This window comes from Juglans regia, chromosome 4 (genome assembly GCF_001411555.2).
Source record: "Juglans regia cultivar Chandler chromosome 4, Walnut 2.0, whole genome shotgun sequence".
In the NCBI taxonomy this organism is placed as follows: Eukaryota; Viridiplantae; Streptophyta; class Magnoliopsida; order Fagales; family Juglandaceae; genus Juglans; species Juglans regia.
The window spans coordinates 25,557,895-25,575,873 of record NC_049904.1 but is presented as its reverse complement, the minus strand read 5'-3'; the positions used below and the strand labels follow the sequence as shown (position 1 = coordinate 25,575,873).

The 17,979-nt window shown below is 35.8% G+C and overlaps 3 protein-coding genes and 1 non-coding gene across 5 annotated transcripts; 2 read left to right on the top strand and 2 right to left on the bottom strand.

Moving 5' to 3' along the window:
- Positions 1–1,321: 1,321 nt before the first annotated feature.
- Positions 1,322–3,976, top strand: LOC109018704 (trihelix transcription factor GTL1). Its single transcript, XM_019000853.2, has 2 exons — positions 1,322–1,852; positions 2,964–3,976. Exons 1-2 carry the CDS (start codon positions 1,404–1,406, stop codon positions 3,709–3,711), a joined length of 1,197 nt encoding a protein of 398 aa, XP_018856398.1. The 5' UTR covers positions 1,322–1,403; the 3' UTR covers positions 3,712–3,976.
- A 3,905-nt stretch (positions 3,977–7,881) lies between these two features.
- Positions 7,882–10,455, top strand: LOC109018705 (nuclear transcription factor Y subunit B-6-like). 2 transcript variants are annotated; one of them, XM_019000857.2, is made up of 2 exons: positions 7,882–8,053; positions 9,572–10,455. In XM_019000857.2, exons 1-2 carry the CDS (start codon positions 7,999–8,001, stop codon positions 10,147–10,149), a joined length of 633 nt encoding a protein of 210 aa, XP_018856402.1. In that variant the 5' UTR covers positions 7,882–7,998; the 3' UTR covers positions 10,150–10,455. The 2 variants fall into 2 exon arrangements, with proteins under 2 accessions (XP_018856402.1, XP_018856401.1); XM_019000856.2 differs by having other exon boundaries at positions 7,885–8,053; positions 9,563–10,455.
- A 228-nt stretch (positions 10,456–10,683) lies between these two features.
- TRNAT-CGU lies at positions 10,684–10,755 on the bottom strand. The gene has a single exon. It is a non-coding gene; the product is annotated as a tRNA-Thr (tRNA).
- Positions 10,756–15,734: 4,979 nt separating this feature from the next.
- Positions 15,735–17,509, bottom strand: LOC109003615 (tRNA (guanine(9)-N1)-methyltransferase). The gene is made up of 3 exons (XM_018981831.2): positions 16,991–17,509; positions 16,465–16,824; positions 15,735–16,026 (listed from the first exon to the last, which is right to left on the bottom strand). Exons 1-3 carry the CDS (start codon positions 17,402–17,404, stop codon positions 15,823–15,825), a joined length of 978 nt encoding a protein of 325 aa, XP_018837376.2. The 5' UTR covers positions 17,405–17,509; the 3' UTR covers positions 15,735–15,822.
- Positions 17,510–17,979: the final 470 nt, after the last annotated feature.

Sequence of the window (17,979 nt, the reverse complement as noted above, 5' to 3'; positions counted from 1 at the left end):
ATGAGTAAAAATCGAGATTTTTATAACTAGTACATACACATACATATATATATATATATACATATATATCTGAATACTATCTACATATAATACACTATTTATATAATGTATCTATACAAGTGAGTGAGATAATAAGTCAAATTGAGTTTTCTATGACCTTATTCATGAATACTAATTATATTGAAACGAGTCTTTTAAAAATTGTATTGTTTGATACTCAGTCATAATTTCATATTACGAATGGACTAATAGTCTTATTTAATAAATAAAATAAGAATTTTAAGTAGGTGACAATAGGGGTGAAAAACTTACTCCTCAGTTCGGTTCTGTACAAAAATCGAAATCGACCGAAACTGGTATTTGAGAAGAAAACCGACCGTGTAAGGGGTAAAATCGTCCGTTTTGGTTGCTGGGCGGTTCACGGTCGGTTTGGCAGTTTGTTGGAAATCAGTTCTTGCAACCCCACCACCAAATTCAAAAATATCTGGCAATCCCGAAATAGCCATTCAATCCCACAACAAAATCAAAAAAATAGAAATAACATTAGACAAAATAGGATACCACAAAATACAAATCATGATGGCACCCTCTGGAGTGAAAGTATTAACTAGAAATCAACCCAAAAGAACTTTTTTAGGAGTGAAAACTAAAAAGGCTAGTGGATCCATGGGAGTGGGATGCACTGTTTGTCGAAGGGACATGGACGTCGTGGAGGTTGGGCCGCTACCGCTGTCACTGTCGATGCCACAGCCGCTGGAAAGGAGGGCTGCGGAAGGCAGAAACTGGAGATCGAGGATGAAATGAGGGCTGAGGGCTCGAATGAGAAGAGAAGAATAGGGCACACCCTTTTGAATAAGCCCTAAGATGAAATGGCACTGTTTGGATCGTCGTTCCCCTTTAGTTTTTTTTTTAAAACTCAATAAATAAAACGATGTCGTTTCACTTATTTTAGAATGTCATATATATAAAAAAGGAGTTGCTGATGTCGACCGGTTTATCAATTTTTTCTTTATTCAAATTGAGACCGAACTTATCGATATCGATTTTGTTAAAATTTCGCCGCCGACCGACTGATTCATTGTCAATTTTTCCAATTCTAAACTTCGACAGCCGGTTTAGATCGGTCCCGTCGGTTTGCCGGTTTCGGGTAGAGCCTTAGGTGACATTATGAGGATGAGACATCAAAAATTTGTTAATTTTTCTATGCTAACATCAGCTCGAAGGACACCACCGTAAATATCTACAACAAAAGGCTATCCGCGTGATTTCACTCGCTTGCCCTCACGCAGTCACTAGAAAGTACGGAACGGCTTAGGGAAAATATTTTTTACCCTCTTTTACTCTCTCATTTTACTCTTTTTAGACTTTTACTCTCTCACCGAAACCCTTGGAAACCTTAAAAAATGGAGCCCTTCGCCGGCGACCGTGGAGTTCCGGACCCCGACGAGGCCTTCCCAGACCACGTCACTCCATTTCCCGATACGATGGACCTGATCTACGATCACCCGACGGCAGCAGTTCACTCGCCAGAGTTGGTAGCGCACCTCCAAAACCTGCCGCCGCAGAAGCTCCGCCCGATTAGGTGCTTCAACTTCCGGTCTCCGGAGAAACTGGAGGAAACCCAAAGGAGGTGCTCTCCGGAGGAGGCGGTGGCGCTTGGGTCTATCAACGGTCCCGTTGCCGAAGTGCCGGGGGAGTGCTTTGGGCATCCGGTGAAGGTAGAAGTCGGCGAGGCCTTCAAAATCGGGAAAGGTTTGGCGGCGGATGATTCGGAGCGGTTCGGATCGGTTACTGGTTGGGGTGAGTGGGGTCCGAACTGTGTGGAAGAGGACGTAGAGTCTGGAACCTCAAGGTGAGTTTTTGGCTTTTTCCCACTTAATCCATGCATCTACCTATCAAAAAAATAAATATATATTTGGATCTTTGTTATTATTTGAAGTAACTCTACTATTTTGACATTGTCAGAGGTCAATGAAATGGGTTAATAAGGGCTACTCTACCAAACTAATTACCATAAAGTTGTTGCCTTTGTTTTTTGGTTTCTTATGCGTTTAACTGAAATTTGAGGTACTTCCAGTCCCGTTAATTTTTACATTAGCAAGGAATATGATGTTTAGAATTTTAAATGTGCTACTTTTCCCCCACATAGATTAAAAAAAGAGCCACCTCTTTTATCTCTTTGTAGGCCTTGTACTCTATATGGAACGTGTGTGGTGAGAATTTTAGAAATTGGAAAGTAGGAACGTGCTGTCCTGTTGTATATTGTTGTGTTATGCGATCATGCTGATTTTGCAAGTACGAGTTAACGTATGTGGCCTATTGAACCATGGTGCATGTACTGTTTAATGGATTTCTTTATTTTTTTTCTTTTGCATGTGTAATAGAATATTTTGTCGAGATGAGAATTAGATTTGGTTGGTAGCTTTTTGGGATACTGGCATTATGGTAGTATACTGTTTATGTTTGGTATTGAAAAGTTGCTTTAAGGGTCTTGTAGTAAGGCCAGGTGATGTAGGAACTTGTAGGCTTTTCTGTTCATATAATTTCCAATATTTTTATAAAATGCTATATTAGGAGTAGAGAAAGGATTTATATAAGTCTTAAATAGACAAGCTTCATACAAGTTCTTATAAAAAAGTAGACCCTATCTAAAAAAAAGTGTAAAAGAAATTATATTTTATTAGTGGGATCTACTTTTTTTCACAAGGCTTGTATGAGACTTGTCTATTTTAAGCTTGTACTTAGCATTACTCATTTGGAATAACGTATTGTCGGCGGCACTTATGTAAACAAATTTTTGGCGGCTATGATTGGCTTAAGAATAATGTTATATGGAAGTGTTTATATTTGAATTAAGGATCGTTCCTTGTTCTTAAATCTATCAAGGGGTTGGATCTCAGGGCATTGCTTTAATCCAAACCCCAAATCACTTCTGGAACCTAACTTATTCTTTTTGCTTTCAGCTCTTCTTCAGATGACGATTCCACAGCAAATATGAAAGAACCAATGAACCGGAAGAGAAAGGGAAAATCAAGTAGAAAACTTGAGCTTTTTTTGGAAAGTTTGGTGAATAAAGTGTTGGAGAAGCAAGAGCAGATGCATAAGCAGTTGATAGAGATGATAGAGAAGAGGGAGAGGGAGAGAATAATCAGAGAAGAAGCTTGGAAGCAGCAGGAGATGGAAAGAATGAAAAGGGAGGAGGAAATGAGAGCCGTTGAGACATCTCGCAGCCTAGCCCTGATTTCCTTTATTCAGAATCTGTCAGGCCAGGAAATCCCAGTTCCACAGCCAGTAAACACCCAATGCAAGGAAGAAGACGGTTCTGAAATTGGTATGGAACACGACATAAAATGTGACCCAAATGGTAAAAGATGGCCAGAAGCTGAAGTACAAGCGCTGATAACTCTTCGAGCTGCTTTGGAGCACAAGTCTTGCCTTACTGGCTCTAAACGATCTATGTGGGAGGAGATCTCTGTGGGAATGTGGGGTATGGGCTATAACCGGACTGCAAAGAAATGTAAGGAAAAATGGGAAAACATCAACAAGTACTTCCGAAGGTCAATGGAAAGTGGGAAGAAGCATTCTGCTAATGGTAAGACGTGCCATTATTTTCATGAATTGAACATGCTGTATAGTAATGGACTAATGGATCCCGGATTGCTTGTTAAAATCACAGACAGTGAGACTGAGGCTAAGAGTGAAAATGAGTGAACATTTGTGGTGCTCGACATCTATATGGTTATCGGTAATCCTTGATAACCTTTTGGCCAATTGTTATAATGGATCGAGCTTTAATTGTATCAGCTTTGAACCTATATATATAAAATATACTCAAAAGATTATTTGGCTGGCTAAGGGGAGTGTTTTATGCTGTGTTTTTTGTCCAACTGAAACAGATGAAGCCTGCAGTTAGCCAAGTAATCCGAGTGCTGGGCTGGAATCGGTATTCTTTTCATGCTTTCTCCTGTCTTCTAAATTCTTGGCCCCACAGGACTTAGTTCTAGTTCTTTTTGGCAATTCGAAATTGGATTTGGTAAAGAGGAATAAGGACTCATTTGGACATTTATGATATCTCAAAATTACTGTGAATAGTAATAAAATAGTTTGAATTAAGATGTTTTATTAGATTTTGAAAAATGAGATAGAAAATTTTAAATAAAAATATTTTAATATTAAAAGATTGTTTGAATATAATTTTGTAATATTATTTTTATTTTAAAATTTTAAAATTTTGTATTATTTTTTGTATTTTGTTTGAAAGTTTAGAAAATTTATATCGAGTTTTGTATTTGGATAATATCAGATAATGATTAGATAAAAATTTGAATATTTAAAATTAAAAATATTTTATGTTTGAATGATGTTTGGCAAGTAAATATCTGATAATATATGATAATACTTTGTTACACAAACAAGGCCTAAATGTGTTTAGAGAAAGATAAAAGAATAAATGTAATTGTGCACTAGGAACATGCATGGTTTGTGATTTGAGTGATTTGAAACTCTGACTTAGGTCTCGTTTGTTTTCAAGAAACATTCCATCTCATTTCATCTCATTTCACTTTATCATTACAATTTTCTCAAATTTTTATATAAAATAAAATAAACAATTCAACTTTTTTAAATTTTAAAACAAAAATAATATTAAAATATATATTCTAACAATATTTTATTTAACTTTTTAACTTTAATTTTAACTCATCTCATCTCATCTCTGAAAATAAACGAGCCCTTAGAGTGTCGAGTGTCGAGGTATAAAAGGGTGGGTGCATTTCCTATTACGATTGCAAAATTAAAGATATCAAAATGAAAAAAGATATTCAAGGCAAATTACCATTAATGCTTTACCATCTTATGCCAAAAAATTAATAGAAATCGGTTTTTTTTTATTTTTATTATTATTATTATTCCTCCCAAACTTAGAAAATTTCTGGTGGTCAAGTTATTGAATCAAACCACCATGTGCAGGTAGTTTTCTACCCATAAAAGACAATATCTTAATGAAGAGGGAATTGCGTGTTCCATATATATATATATATAAAAGGCTGAAAATAACAATTTTCATTTAAATATAAGAGTAACACAATTATAAATAAAGTAACTTAAGAGAAGCATGTGAGAAGATCGGGAAGCCAACAACCTTACTTGTTAGTATATATATATATACTACCAGAAAGTGAGCATTTGTGATGGATTACTTGTTATTTGTAGGAAATAATTTATCACAGATAAATAATTTTCTTGTAGTTTTCTTCTCTAGACCAATATTTTGCAATGATCGATAATTCTACTACTACTTTTCCTCTTTTTAGTAATTTAAACATGGTATTTAATATCTACACATGACATCGATCAGATTAATTAAGCCATGAAATATATATATAATTACATAAATATATATAAAAAAAACCTCGATGACAAAAATACAATAAACTTCATTAAAAGGAACTAATTAGAAGGGGTACTAATTAGGAGAGAATATTCTAGTAATTTGTAAATGATTACGTACGTACACACTCGCACATCAACCCAAAACCCGAAAATCATCATGTGTATCACAAAATTAGACGTGTATATATATATATACACACACACCCACCAACGACATCTGTGTATTTATATGATATAAAAATTACATAAGACTAGGCTGCTTGATAAAGGAAAATGAGAATGATAATCAAAACCACAGGGAAAACAAGGAGTAGAGGGACCGTAGGTGGTTGCAATGTACTCATCACCAAAGGGAGAAAGCTGACGAGGATAATCGCCACCACTATTATCATCATCACACTCGAAGCCGCAGCAGCACCATGCTGATCATTCTCTTCCATGATCTTGATCTTCGATCGATTGAGCCCTCCTCACTGCAAACCTTTCTTACCCGATCGATAGATCAGTACTAGTGCACGAATTAATATGTTAATTTGACATTACATGATCAGTAGGTGTGGTACTAAGGCATATATATATGTATATATATATATATAGATAAATAGCTTTGCATGGTGTCGATTGGGAGAGGACACCTCGGTTGGCTAAGTATATATATATATATATATATATATATATATATATATATATATATGTGTGTGTGTGTGTGTGTGTGTATATAATGGAATTTGTTCATTTCCAAATTCCATATTTAGTAGTGGTGAAGTCTCTAAGGTAACGAATTAAATAGAAAAATGTCTGTACATAATTATCAGTATCTACCCTTAATTTGATATATATATATAAATATATCTATATATATAAGAAAAGTCTCATCTCTCTTAACTAGTATTGAAACCATTTATATATAAATATTCTTGGGAGACCAATATTCCATGGCTGAGAATGTTTTATGGTATTCGAATGGTGGGACTTTGAATTTTTCTTCCAGTACTAATAAATTATATTCCACGCGGACAGCTGAAGACTTTGGCCACTACTATATTCTACGATTGGGCTCCATGTTTTCAAAAACTTGGAATGGTAGTATTTTGTAAGTATAGTTGAGATGGATTTAGGCCTTCGTTTGGTTGATAAACTCCTCTCAACTCATCTCAACTCATTATTACAACTTTTTCAAATTCCAACACAAAATATAATAAACAATTTAACTTTTTTAAATCTTAAAATAATAATATTATTAAAAAATAATATTCTAACAATATTTTATCATCTCAACTCAACTCAACTCAACTCACTTTAACATCCAAACACAATTTTAATTTTTTTAAATTAAGATGAGTTTAACTTTTTAAGTTAAAATGTATAAAATAGATAGAGATGGATTTAACTTTTTTTTTATGAGAAGTTAAAAAAAATAGTGAGTCCTATCAACAACCAAACGCAACCTTAATTGTTTCAATTAAGGTTGCGTTTGGATGCTGAGGTGATTTCATATGATTTGAATTAATCTATGAATAGCAATGTCTTGTGACTTTTATTAAGATGTGTTTAAATATAAATAGGTTGAAATGTGTGTTTCATGAATATATGAAGCTGTATGTTGAGATGAGTTTAACTTTTTATAGAAATAATTGAAAAAATTAGTAAATCCTATCAATAATTGATTTGAAATGGATTGAGATCGATCACTTTAACAAGCAAACATAGACGTCGTTTTGGAGATAGATAGGCAGCCCTATAGCATTTAATATTATCCCAATAATAAAATCAACATTTAGTTGAATCCATTTAGGATATTTAGGATAACAAATATAAGTGGAGATTCATACCCATCTGGGCTGTGAGAAATTCCAATCATTCTAAGATTATAGTTTCATTAATGCTTGGGTGGAGATCCTAGTTGATCAATTCTCTCCAAGATTGTTATATTAATTAATCAACTATGTTTAACTAAATATTAATATGCTATAAATTGTAATCAAGAACATATATTCAACCATTAATCATCTCTAATCCCTGTCTAAAAGTGTAAAAAGATGAGACAGAGATCTTATAAAAGTAATTAATATATGGATTGATATGATTTAATATATTAAACTATATTAATTTATAAGTTTACTCTAATAAAATAATTAGTAGACCTATCATTTCTTGCGTAACAACATTGGAGCTAAGAATGTTTTTCGAGGCTAGATACAAGCTGCCTACAATGGTCGCATCCCAGTTGTTGATTGAGCCCATGGCTTCCATGGAAGGTGGGGTGCAGCCTCAAAGCTAGCTAGCTAGGCCCACTCTTACCGTAAGCTCAGGGCAGCAAGCAAGCTAGCTAGCTAGCTACGTGGGGTCCAACTTGAGGGGGTCCGAGTGCTGTCCAACTTGTATTTGACCGGCAAAGCTAATGCCAATGGGTTCCTCGTTCACGTCGCAAACTGCCATCTGGTGTCCGCTTTTTGGCACTATATATCTTCATATTACTGCTTATGTCATCTCTCAACTCTCCCTCTCTCTCTCTCTCTCTCTCTCTCTCTCTCTCTCTCAACATTGATCTGTTTTTCAGAGACAGAGAGAAGAAAGAGATCAGTTTTCACTTGAAAATTTTCAGAAATGGAACGTGGAGCAGGCTTCAATGGCTACCACAAAATCCCCTCCAATAGCCCCGGTAATGTGTACTATATATAATATAAAACATCAAGACAACTAGCTACCAACGTCTTGAAATATATACCTATATATATATATATATATACGCATGCAATATTTCATTAATTATGTGTTAAATGTGGCTAGCTCTTTATTTTTTAATATCCTTGTTAATGGTTTTTCTCCAAGAAATCTAGCTTTTGATTCTTGAAAGGAAGCAAAACAAGCTTTTGATATGTCAAAGATATCATCCCCTGTAATGTTGTTTTTTGCATGCAAATGTATCGCCTTTTTATATACAAATGTATCTTCAATCTCAGAACAAGTTTATGCACCAAAGCCACTTAATGCAAGGACTTTCAGGCCCGATCAAGCCATCAGCTAGCTAGGCTAGTGAAGGATCTGAGCAGACCACTTCCTGCATGGATCTTTTGGCATATTTTCTCCTTTAGATTATTTAAACTGCTTTGAGTTTCTCTATATGTTCAGTTTATGCAACTCTCTCTCTCTCTCTCTCTCTCTCTCTCTCTGTGGTACATGATCTTCTGGTTTTATATTCAAATATGAATGTCCTGAAGATATGCATGCTCATTGATCAATCTGCTTGAACTAGATAGATATGTTTATGATCTGTTTGAAAACTGTTAGGCTGTTTTGTTAGCTTTTGATTAGAATAATGCAGAGATCAGATTATAATCTCCTGCTCTTTTCTTTCTTTTATGTTGTTCACCTCGATCGATCTAGTACCATTGAGGTGCTGTTTGGTTGGGAGGAAAACGGCAGAGAAAATATTTGAAACACATGCAGGGGTGGGGTTGTACAAGTGGCATGCTTCATACATGCAATCTATGTCCCCACAGATGACAAGTGCCTGCCATGCATACATGATATGCAACCCCATCAGTGGGACACCCATCACTTTATAACCACATTGAACTGTTGTCCAAATTAGAGAGAAACAAAAGTAAATTAAAAAGAGGAACGTTAGGTAGAAATTTTAAACAGTACAAGTCTTTTTTTATTAAAACAAATGAATTTTTTACACTTTTTAGTGTACACATAGGACACAGCCTACTTGGTCTTTCCTTACATAAACACATCTTATTTGATTTGGCGCCAAAATTTCTTTTCAATTCATCTCAATTCATTTTATTTTATTATTATAATTTTTTTAAATTTTTACATAAAATATAATAAAAAAATTTTACTCTTTCAAATTCTAAAATAATATTTTTAAATTTTTATATAAAATATAATAAATAATTTAATTTTTATTCTACTATTTATAAACCATCTTAACTTATTTCTGAATCCAAACTATTCACTCTTTTTATAAAAAAATTGACAAAATTTGACTATTTTTTAAAAAGATAATAAAATTTATACATACGTTCGTGTTAAAACTGTATTTAATATTATTTATTTTTAATATTATAGAGTGCATGATCAACATCACATTTCAAAACCATTTTAGCTTAAATTCATAGATTTGGTAACCATTTATCATGATATCAAACGTTAATTGTAGTTGTTACAGGGAGGAAGCTAACAAATATCAAAATAAGGCCGGCGCCGGAGACCAACCACATCAGCAATCATTCAACCACTACTGATGACAGTGAATGCACTGTGAGGGAGCAAGACAGGTTCATGCCGATTGCCAACGTGATAAGGATCATGCGCAAGATCCTCCCGCCGCATGCCAAGATCTCCGACGATGCAAAGGAGACCATCCAAGAGTGCGTCTCCGAGTACATCAGCTTCATCACCGGCGAGGCCAACGAGCGTTGCCAACGCGAGCAGCGCAAGACCATCACTGCCGAGGACGTGCTCTGGGCCATGAGCAAGCTGGGGTTCGACGACTACATCGAGCCCCTCACTGTGTACCTCCACCGCTACCGGGAGATGGAGGGTGACCGTGGCTCCATGAGAGGCGAACCGCTGGGGAAGAGGGGCGTCGAGTTTGGCACGTTCGGGGTTGCTGCAACATTTGCACCGGTGTTTCACATGGCCGGCGGACATCATCAACATGGGTATTTTGGAGGTGCAGATCATCACATGGGGGGTGGATATCTGAGGGATTCGACCAATGCAGGCAGCAGTGGTGAACGGTGAAGCACATCCCCAGTAAAAATAAGAGTAGTACTACTGCGTGCAGTTAACAACTTAGTGCTGATCTCAAATTTTCAGATGTAACACTAACGTAGTTAGTGGGAAGAATGAAAAAGTAGGGGAGACAGAGAGAGAGAGAGGGAGAGAGAAGAGACTTTTAAGTTGTTTGAATTATCTCATGCATGGAATTGAATAGCATGGTGTTTTTTGTGTGTGTGTTGAGGTACTGGTGCTGGTGTAATGCATAATCAGGGCACTGGCATGATTTATGCTTTAATTTGCAGTTTTGATGATGATGATCTCAGTCTATATTTCTGCCTTCTACTGCTCAGTTTTGCATTTCCAGTATTATAATATAGGCAAATTCAGAATAAAAAGTATGATTACTCCGAATTAGATAGGCAAATTCATGATCATACATCCACCTAAGTCCAGAAATCAGCAAAAGGCTTGAAACTCGAGGTAAAACAAGCCGAAATGTGCACTAGCGACGTACAAATTGAGTAGAATGCATCACCGGGTGATGCAAAATATTAAAGCTCCCAGCGAGGATCGAACTCGCGACCTTTCGCTTACGAAGCGAACGCACTACCACTATGCTATGGAAGCCGCGCTGCTGTTGTATGCGAAAGTTCTTTTCTTATTTTCTAAGAAAAATGCCATATCGCACAACAGTTATAAAATATGAAACGCACGAAATATGAAAAGTCTAATTTAACCTTCTTTAAAACAGAATCCTAGTCTGCTCATTTTTCATTTGGAAGAGGACCTCCCACAGAACCTTAGGCTGCGTTTGAGTAGTCAACATATCTTAATATTTTTCAAGTATTCTTATATTATTATAAATACTCCACATGTCAAATGTAATGAACTATCTTCATATCAAAGTCTTTTCAAAAATTACTATAATATTTATCACTATTAAATAAAAATAAAATGACTATAATATTTATCACTATTATATAAAAATAAAAAATAAAATCACTATAATATATAAATAAAAAATAAAATCACTATAATATTTATCACTATTATATATAAATAAAAAATAAAATCACTATAATATTTATTACTATTATATATAAATAAAAAATAAAATCACTATAATATATAATAAAAAATAAAATCACTATAATATATAAATAAAAAATAAAATCATTATTATATATAAATAAAAAAATAAAATCACTATAATATATAAATAAAAAATAAAATTACTATAATATTTATCACTATTATATATATGAAAATAAAATCATTATAATATTTATCACTATTATTTATAAATTAAAAATAAAATCATTATAATATTTATCATTATTATATATAAAAATAAAATAAAATCACTATAATATTTATTAATATTAAAAAATCACTATAATATTTATTACTAAAAATAAAATCACTATAATATTTATGAGACCCACACATTTTTCAACTATCTATCCAAAAGTCAACAACTCAACATACTTCACACATCCAAACAACTTAAAATAATCTCAATAGGACCCACAAACTCACTCCAATCTCTACTCATAACTATTCATAAATATTATCAACATTTCTCAAGTATTCTCACTACCCAAACGTACTTAATCTGCTCTTTTTCATTTGAGATCTGGTTTTTACCCTTCCTTCCAATTTCACATCAAATTCACACAATTAGAAACCATCAAGTCAACTTTAAAATTTCAGAATGTACATAAAAATGATTTCTTTAAGAAAAAAACACTGCAAATCTTGGCCATGGCTGCCTGCATTTTTTTTTCAAATTTTTTAAGCTGTAGAAGGCCTAAAATATACACATACAAATAAAGATAAAATGGATGCTATCAATTTAGTTAAAAATCACTAAATACACATACAAATGAAGATAAAATATAAAGAGAGTAATCTCAGATTATCCAAAAATTTACAGATCATTTACACACGTATTTTACTCAAAAAAATATATTTATAAATTTCTTCCCTTACACACATGTTACACAGACCAGGGAGAGAGAGGTGATAAACTTATCTGGGAAGCGTGAGATGCTACGGAGCGAAGGATGAACAATGTCAGTGCATGAGAAAAATATTTCCTTGTTTTCGACGTTTCTGGGCGGAAGGATGAGAGACTGTACATACGAGGAAGAAAAAGTAAAAAGTAAAAATAAACATTGATTTGACTTTTTGTTATTTTGTTATATTTTTTTATTTTATTTTCCTTTACGTACCCACGTCAGCAAATTCGTGCATTTCGTATAAAAAAAAATAGGCTTCCCTGTAGCAGCTCTCTTTTATGAAACTATATTATTTTCATAAAAGCATTTTCGCTCCTTAAAAAATGATGGATGCAACCGGCCTGACGAACCCTCGCGGCATCGCATCCGATGTGGCATTAAAAAAAACGACGTTGTTTCAGTTTTGTTTGAAAATGCAGAGGCCTCCATCCCACGAGTCTTCGTTTGTGCTCTTTCTGAAATTCCCAAGTCTTCTCCATCGACGAATGCAACACCCCCACGTTTGCCAAAGACGACAACATCTCAGGCTTCTCTCCAGTTGCTATCGTCTTCTCCACTGACGACGTCTGAGGCTTCTCTCCAGATTGTCCATACACTAACTCCTCCACACGTTGCCTGCACCAAGAACACAAAAAATCATCGCAATTCGACACCTGTATTCACATCTCCTCGAAGTTCAATTCGGTGAAAGTTTGAGCTTGGATTTGAGCTAACTCCCAGTGAAAAATGGAAAATGAACTCCGCAAAAGACTCCACTTCGAAGAAAACTATGAGCAACGGCAGTGAAAAAGGCTAAATTTTTGGAAGCAAATTGATTTTTATTTTTCTTTTCTTGTGTGTATATGGCAAAGAAAAAAAAAATAAAACAGAAAAAATCCTCAGCACCAATGAGATCCATGAACCTCCACCTCCACCCTTCTTGAAGCACCAAATTTGACATGGGAATCTCAGGAACCTAGTGGGAATTTCAGAAGAAGAATCAAAAGACGACCCAAAGCTCTAATTTATCTCCTACCCACTAACAAGCACGGAGCTGAGACCCACGAAGACGACCCCTCTGCTAATTTCATTCGGGCATCTGTTGGTCTTCTAAGAAATTAGCAGCTTTTTAATACAAGTCCCACGAAGAAGACCCACGAAGACTTTTCTTCATGTCCGTTTACTTTTTCCATTTTACGTTTTTGCAGCTTTTTAACTTTTTGTTTTTTTCTTTATTAATTTTTTTCCACATATGTTTTGCCACGTACAACCGGTTGCATCCCGTTTGCGCAAGCCAGTTGACCGTAGCAAAATTGTTTAAAAATTGTGAAAATTGCTGTATTTGTATTATTTTTCTTAATTTGAGATTAGAGTTGAAATGTTTGATCGACTTGGAATGGCCTAGGTTCATTAAACAAGATACAACATTCCCCTTCTGCCTGCCCACTCCTTTTTCTCAAAGTTTTTTAGAACTTAAAGGTCTTGTTTGGATATAGAAATCGTTTTATCTTATCTCATCTCATTATTATAAATTTTTTAAATTTTTACACAAAATATAATAAACAATTAAATTTTTTCAAATCTCAAAACAATAATAATATTAAAAAATAAAATAATATTCTAACAATATTTTATTCAATTTTCATTTAAAACCATCTCACTATTCAAACGGGGCCTTAAATTTTCTTGGGAGCACTAACATTTAAGGTTATAGCACACCAACTACGATAGCTAGGTTGCTAGTTTTCATGAAATTCCTAAAAAAATCTCAAGAGGATTCGCCATTTGATCATTTTAGAGAAGTATGTTACAAGTCTAGTGTCTCACAGAACTTAGAACGAGTTTAATCACGTAGCATGCATATAAACTCTTAGACATCCTTCAAGGGGAGATCTTACCAAAGGATTCATATAATTTGGTATTAGGATCAATCATCACATCGAGTATGGAATTAGAAATAGCACATCGAGTATGGGATCGATTGATTTGCTACTTTGTAATTGGGTCTGAAATGGAGTAACCTAGAGCTTAATTGAACTTTCTTGAATCCATATATAGACATAATGCTACCAATGTAATCAAATATTGATAGATGAGTGGAACCCTTAAAAAGAAAATGAAGCACCATCGGGTAGTGTCAATAGAGTGCGTGAGCGGCACATGTTTGTCTATTGTTATCCAAGTGTCTCACAATGTAAGTTAAGTACTAGCGTTGTGCAGGAAACTCTAAAACCCGATCCGTCCGTGCGACCCGATCCGACCCGATCAAAAAAACTGGTTGAAATAACTTGCAGGTCGAACCCTCTGAAACCGAGCCGTCCCTCCCCATTTTATAAAAACTTCAGAATGTCACAGGTGAAATCAAAATTATTATCTTCTGTGGTAAACAAACCCTAGACAAAGCCCGACAGAAAATGGGAGTGAGAGAGAAGGAGACCCATTCACAATCGACGCGTTCGCATCTCTGTTTTTCTTGTCCATGACCTTTTAGTTGACTTTTCTTTTGGATTCAGATCTACTTCTACTCAAATCCTTGTTTCTTGAATATATATTTTATATTATTCACGTAAAGGACGCTTTCTTCATTTGTTTGGATTCTGATCTACTCCTACCCAAATGGTCCCACGCAATCGATATTGTTTTCTTCATTTTATTTGGATTTTGTGGTAGGTGGTTCAAAAATGATTTGTAATGTTTTGGTATTTTGTTTTCGCATGGAGTCACCGTACCACGGGTTTCGCCTTAGCCAAAACAACATTCAAGCTCAAACATCCATTAGGTTTCTTTCATGTCCATTTGTTTTCCCCCCTTTATGTATTAAGATTGGATCTTTGGTGATACTTGTGCGTTTTACTATTTTCTCATGGCTACGGAGATCGGAGAAGGTGATGCTAATGAGGAGGTTCCCAGGCCTGGTGATTAATGTTTGCAAAATCAGCCTTCGCTACTACTTGATTTTGATTTGGGTTTTGCAGTGTTCTGGCGTCGATTTGCAATTTGCCTGCTTCCAATCTCGGGTCGGGTCAGCCCATATCGGATTGATTTCGTCTTGAGTAAGATCAGGCCCAGACATGGGTCGGGTTGTAGCCCTATTAAGTACAAGCTTAATCACACACATAAGCTCTTGGAAATCCTCCCCTTGCAAGGCAATTTCTAAGGATTAGTTATACTAATACTCGTGGTTTGGTATCAAAGATTCAAGAGTAAATTGAAAAGTACAAAAGGAAAAACTATTTGTAGATGAGTAATATTATACCGTCTCAAGGGTGTATAAATCTAACACTCTTTCTAAAAAAAAAAATGAGATCTACTATAGAAATTGATTTATCAATTTCTTTTATATGAATCTCAGATTTATCAACATTTTTTCAAAAAAATTCCACACGTTCTAAAACTGTAAAAAGCATTTCCTTTTGCAGACATGGGTAGCTCATCCCACAACGATCACCGCGCCACAGACAATGGATGCAAGAGCGCTGGTGTACCCATAATGCCACAACAAGGAAAGGTGCTGTGAGGGGGTGGCTAGCATCGGGCCCGGTCTAAGCAAGGCCCTGGTAGCGCACGTGATTATATTATGCAGAAGACTTGCCATGCACCAGAAAATTTTGAACCTCAGCTTGAATTTTCGCTTTTACAAATCCACTTCTTCCTGGGGAAACATATAGAACAAATTCAAATTTCAAGTTAAGAACTAGGAAGGGACTTCAATACACTTCTTTTTTGAATCCAATTGGTCATCTTTCTCTTCCTTTTCTTCCCCTTCTACTTTCTGATATCCTTCTGAATCAGCTTCAGGTCTTTTCCTTTGAGGAATCACTTGAAAAAAAGAAACTTTCCAATCCTTTGTTTCCATAAACTTGAGGAGTATCTCTATCACTTGGTTCACAGTTAGGACCTGCACTCAAATAGAGGAAAACAATCAGCCTCATGATAGCGTTGGCAGGAGAGAAGACCCCACACGGATTGTAGCCAAGAATTATTACATTTCAATATTTGAATTAAGTACTATCACAAACAGCTTTGATAAAATAAGAATACAACATGATAGAGGCAATATTCCAAAATATACTCCCAAATCCCATAATAGCTGAGGACCACAGATTTTTTCAAAGAATGAATACACAAACTCTTCATGGAAACCAGAACCATTTGAATGAAGAAATGCTTGCTGTGAATATGCAAAGTCACGGATTGAGAACCTGCCCACTTATGGTTTGGTAGCTTGGGGGCTAGAAAATCATTTAACACTTGCATCCTAACCTCCCACGCGTGAAAATGATGCAAGGGGTAGTCCTATCCTTGGCATATTCAAGCAAGAGAGACAGAACCATACCTGGGAACTTGACATCTTCAAGTAACTCCCAATCGGGAGCTTCGCTGTCTGGATTCCTTGCTCTTTTGCTTTCTTCATGGTTATCCCTTTCCACCGATTACGGTCCACTAACCCACCAACAATATATATCTTCTTGGGATCAAGTTCCTCGAGAACAGTTTCTGCATCGGCCGTGAGATACACCAAGCTTTCCTTTTGATCTTCTAATGCTTCAATATATGATCGATCTTCCTTCTCAATTATCCACTTATCAAACCCCGGGAGTCTTTGCAATTGGCTTCCCATTTCTCCCTCGCACCCCGTTAACCAGAGATGGCAAGGGCTAGAGCATCTTCCATTCACCGCATAACAATACATAATCTGCAGATTCAATCAATGGCAGAGGGCATAAAATTATCAAAACAACTCGCCTAAATATTGAACTGTTCCCCCAACAAACATGAATCATCCACTATTCAAAGAAAAAAAAAATACAGGTAACAGAAAGGAGGGAAAAAGAGAGCAACTTGGGGATTAGGAAAGAGACCTGTTGAACGAGACTGTGAATCTCAGTGGGGGTCATGAGGTGAGCGAAGTCGAGGTCTATGACGATCTTCTGGCCCCAATCTCTGGCTCCAGTGAGCCTCTCGATCTTCCTCCCTCTCTCCTCCGACCTCTTCTCCATCCTCTCCTTCCTCAGGCTCCTGCGGGACTCGATGAGCTTCGATCGCTCCTCTTCGGTTACGCTGGCCAAAGTCTCCTCCCACTCCTTTCGCCTCCGCTCCAAATCTTGCCTCTTTTGCTGCTTCGTTAGGGCCTTCTTCTCCGCTTTCTTCGCCTCGAACCTCTGTTGCTTCAGTAGCTTCTTCTGGGCGCTCTTCGAGAGAGGTTGTTGAAGGGGGGTGGGGGCGGGATCCGGGGGGTTTTCGAGGGCGCTTTGGTCATTTTCCACGGCCTCCATTGTTAGCTACGACCACAAAAAAACTGCGACTCTGTGCGCGTGGCTCTTTGAGCAGACGAGGGACTGTGTTTGAGTTTTAGGTTTTTTGTTTGCTTGAGAATTGGAAGCTGCAGACAGTGAAGCGTTATGTCGCCTTATTAAGTGCTTCTGCCACTCGCCAAACATAGCAGGAAGCGAGGGGCATGACGAAGGTTTTATTAACGCGTAAATAAAGTTATAAAAACGAACATATTTCGCCTCGAAACAGCATTTTGGTGACGCTAATGTAGTTTTCGTTATCATACTATAGGGCTCGTTTGAAAACAAATTTAATCTCAAAACTCTATCTCATCTCACCTCTGGGGTTGTAGTCGGTCTAATTTGGTCTGGTTTTAGACAAAATTTAAGATTGAATTGGTATACACCGATTTTAAATTTTTTAAAATTAATTACGCACCGATTACTCTTCTAAATTGGTACTTCCAGTTTTACCGGTTCAGTCCAGTTTTCGATTTTAATAAAATGTAAATTTGTCATAAAAAATATATTTATAAAACTATGATTCGGAAAAAAATTTCTTATTAAAAATATGTTAC

What these genes read in the sequence shown, in the direction of transcription:
- LOC109003615 (XM_018981831.2), bottom strand. Translation starts at nt 17,404, where the DNA reads ATGGAGGCCGTGGAAAATGACCAAAGCGCCCTCGAAAACCCCCCGGAT. An exon ending in TTCACAGTCTCGTTCAACAG is followed by an intron (nt 16,825 to 16,990) that starts GTCTCTTTCCTA and finishes TTGAATCTGCAG; the next exon opens with ATTATGTATTGTTATGCGGT. An exon ending in TGAAGATGTCAAGTTCCCAG is followed by an intron (nt 16,027 to 16,464) that starts GTATGGTTCTGT and finishes ATTTGAGTGCAG; the next exon opens with GTCCTAACTGTGAACCAAGT.
- LOC109018705 (XM_019000856.2), top strand. Translation starts at nt 7,999, where the DNA reads ATGGAACGTGGAGCAGGCTTCAATGGCTACCACAAAATCCCCTCCAAT. An exon ending in AATCCCCTCCAATAGCCCCG is followed by an intron (nt 8,054 to 9,562) that starts GTAATGTGTACT and finishes CGTTAATTGTAG; the next exon opens with TTGTTACAGGGAGGAAGCTA.
- LOC109018704 (XM_019000853.2), top strand. Translation starts at nt 1,404, where the DNA reads ATGGAGCCCTTCGCCGGCGACCGTGGAGTTCCGGACCCCGACGAGGCC. An exon ending in GTAGAGTCTGGAACCTCAAG is followed by an intron (nt 1,853 to 2,963) that starts GTGAGTTTTTGG and finishes TTTTGCTTTCAG; the next exon opens with CTCTTCTTCAGATGACGATT.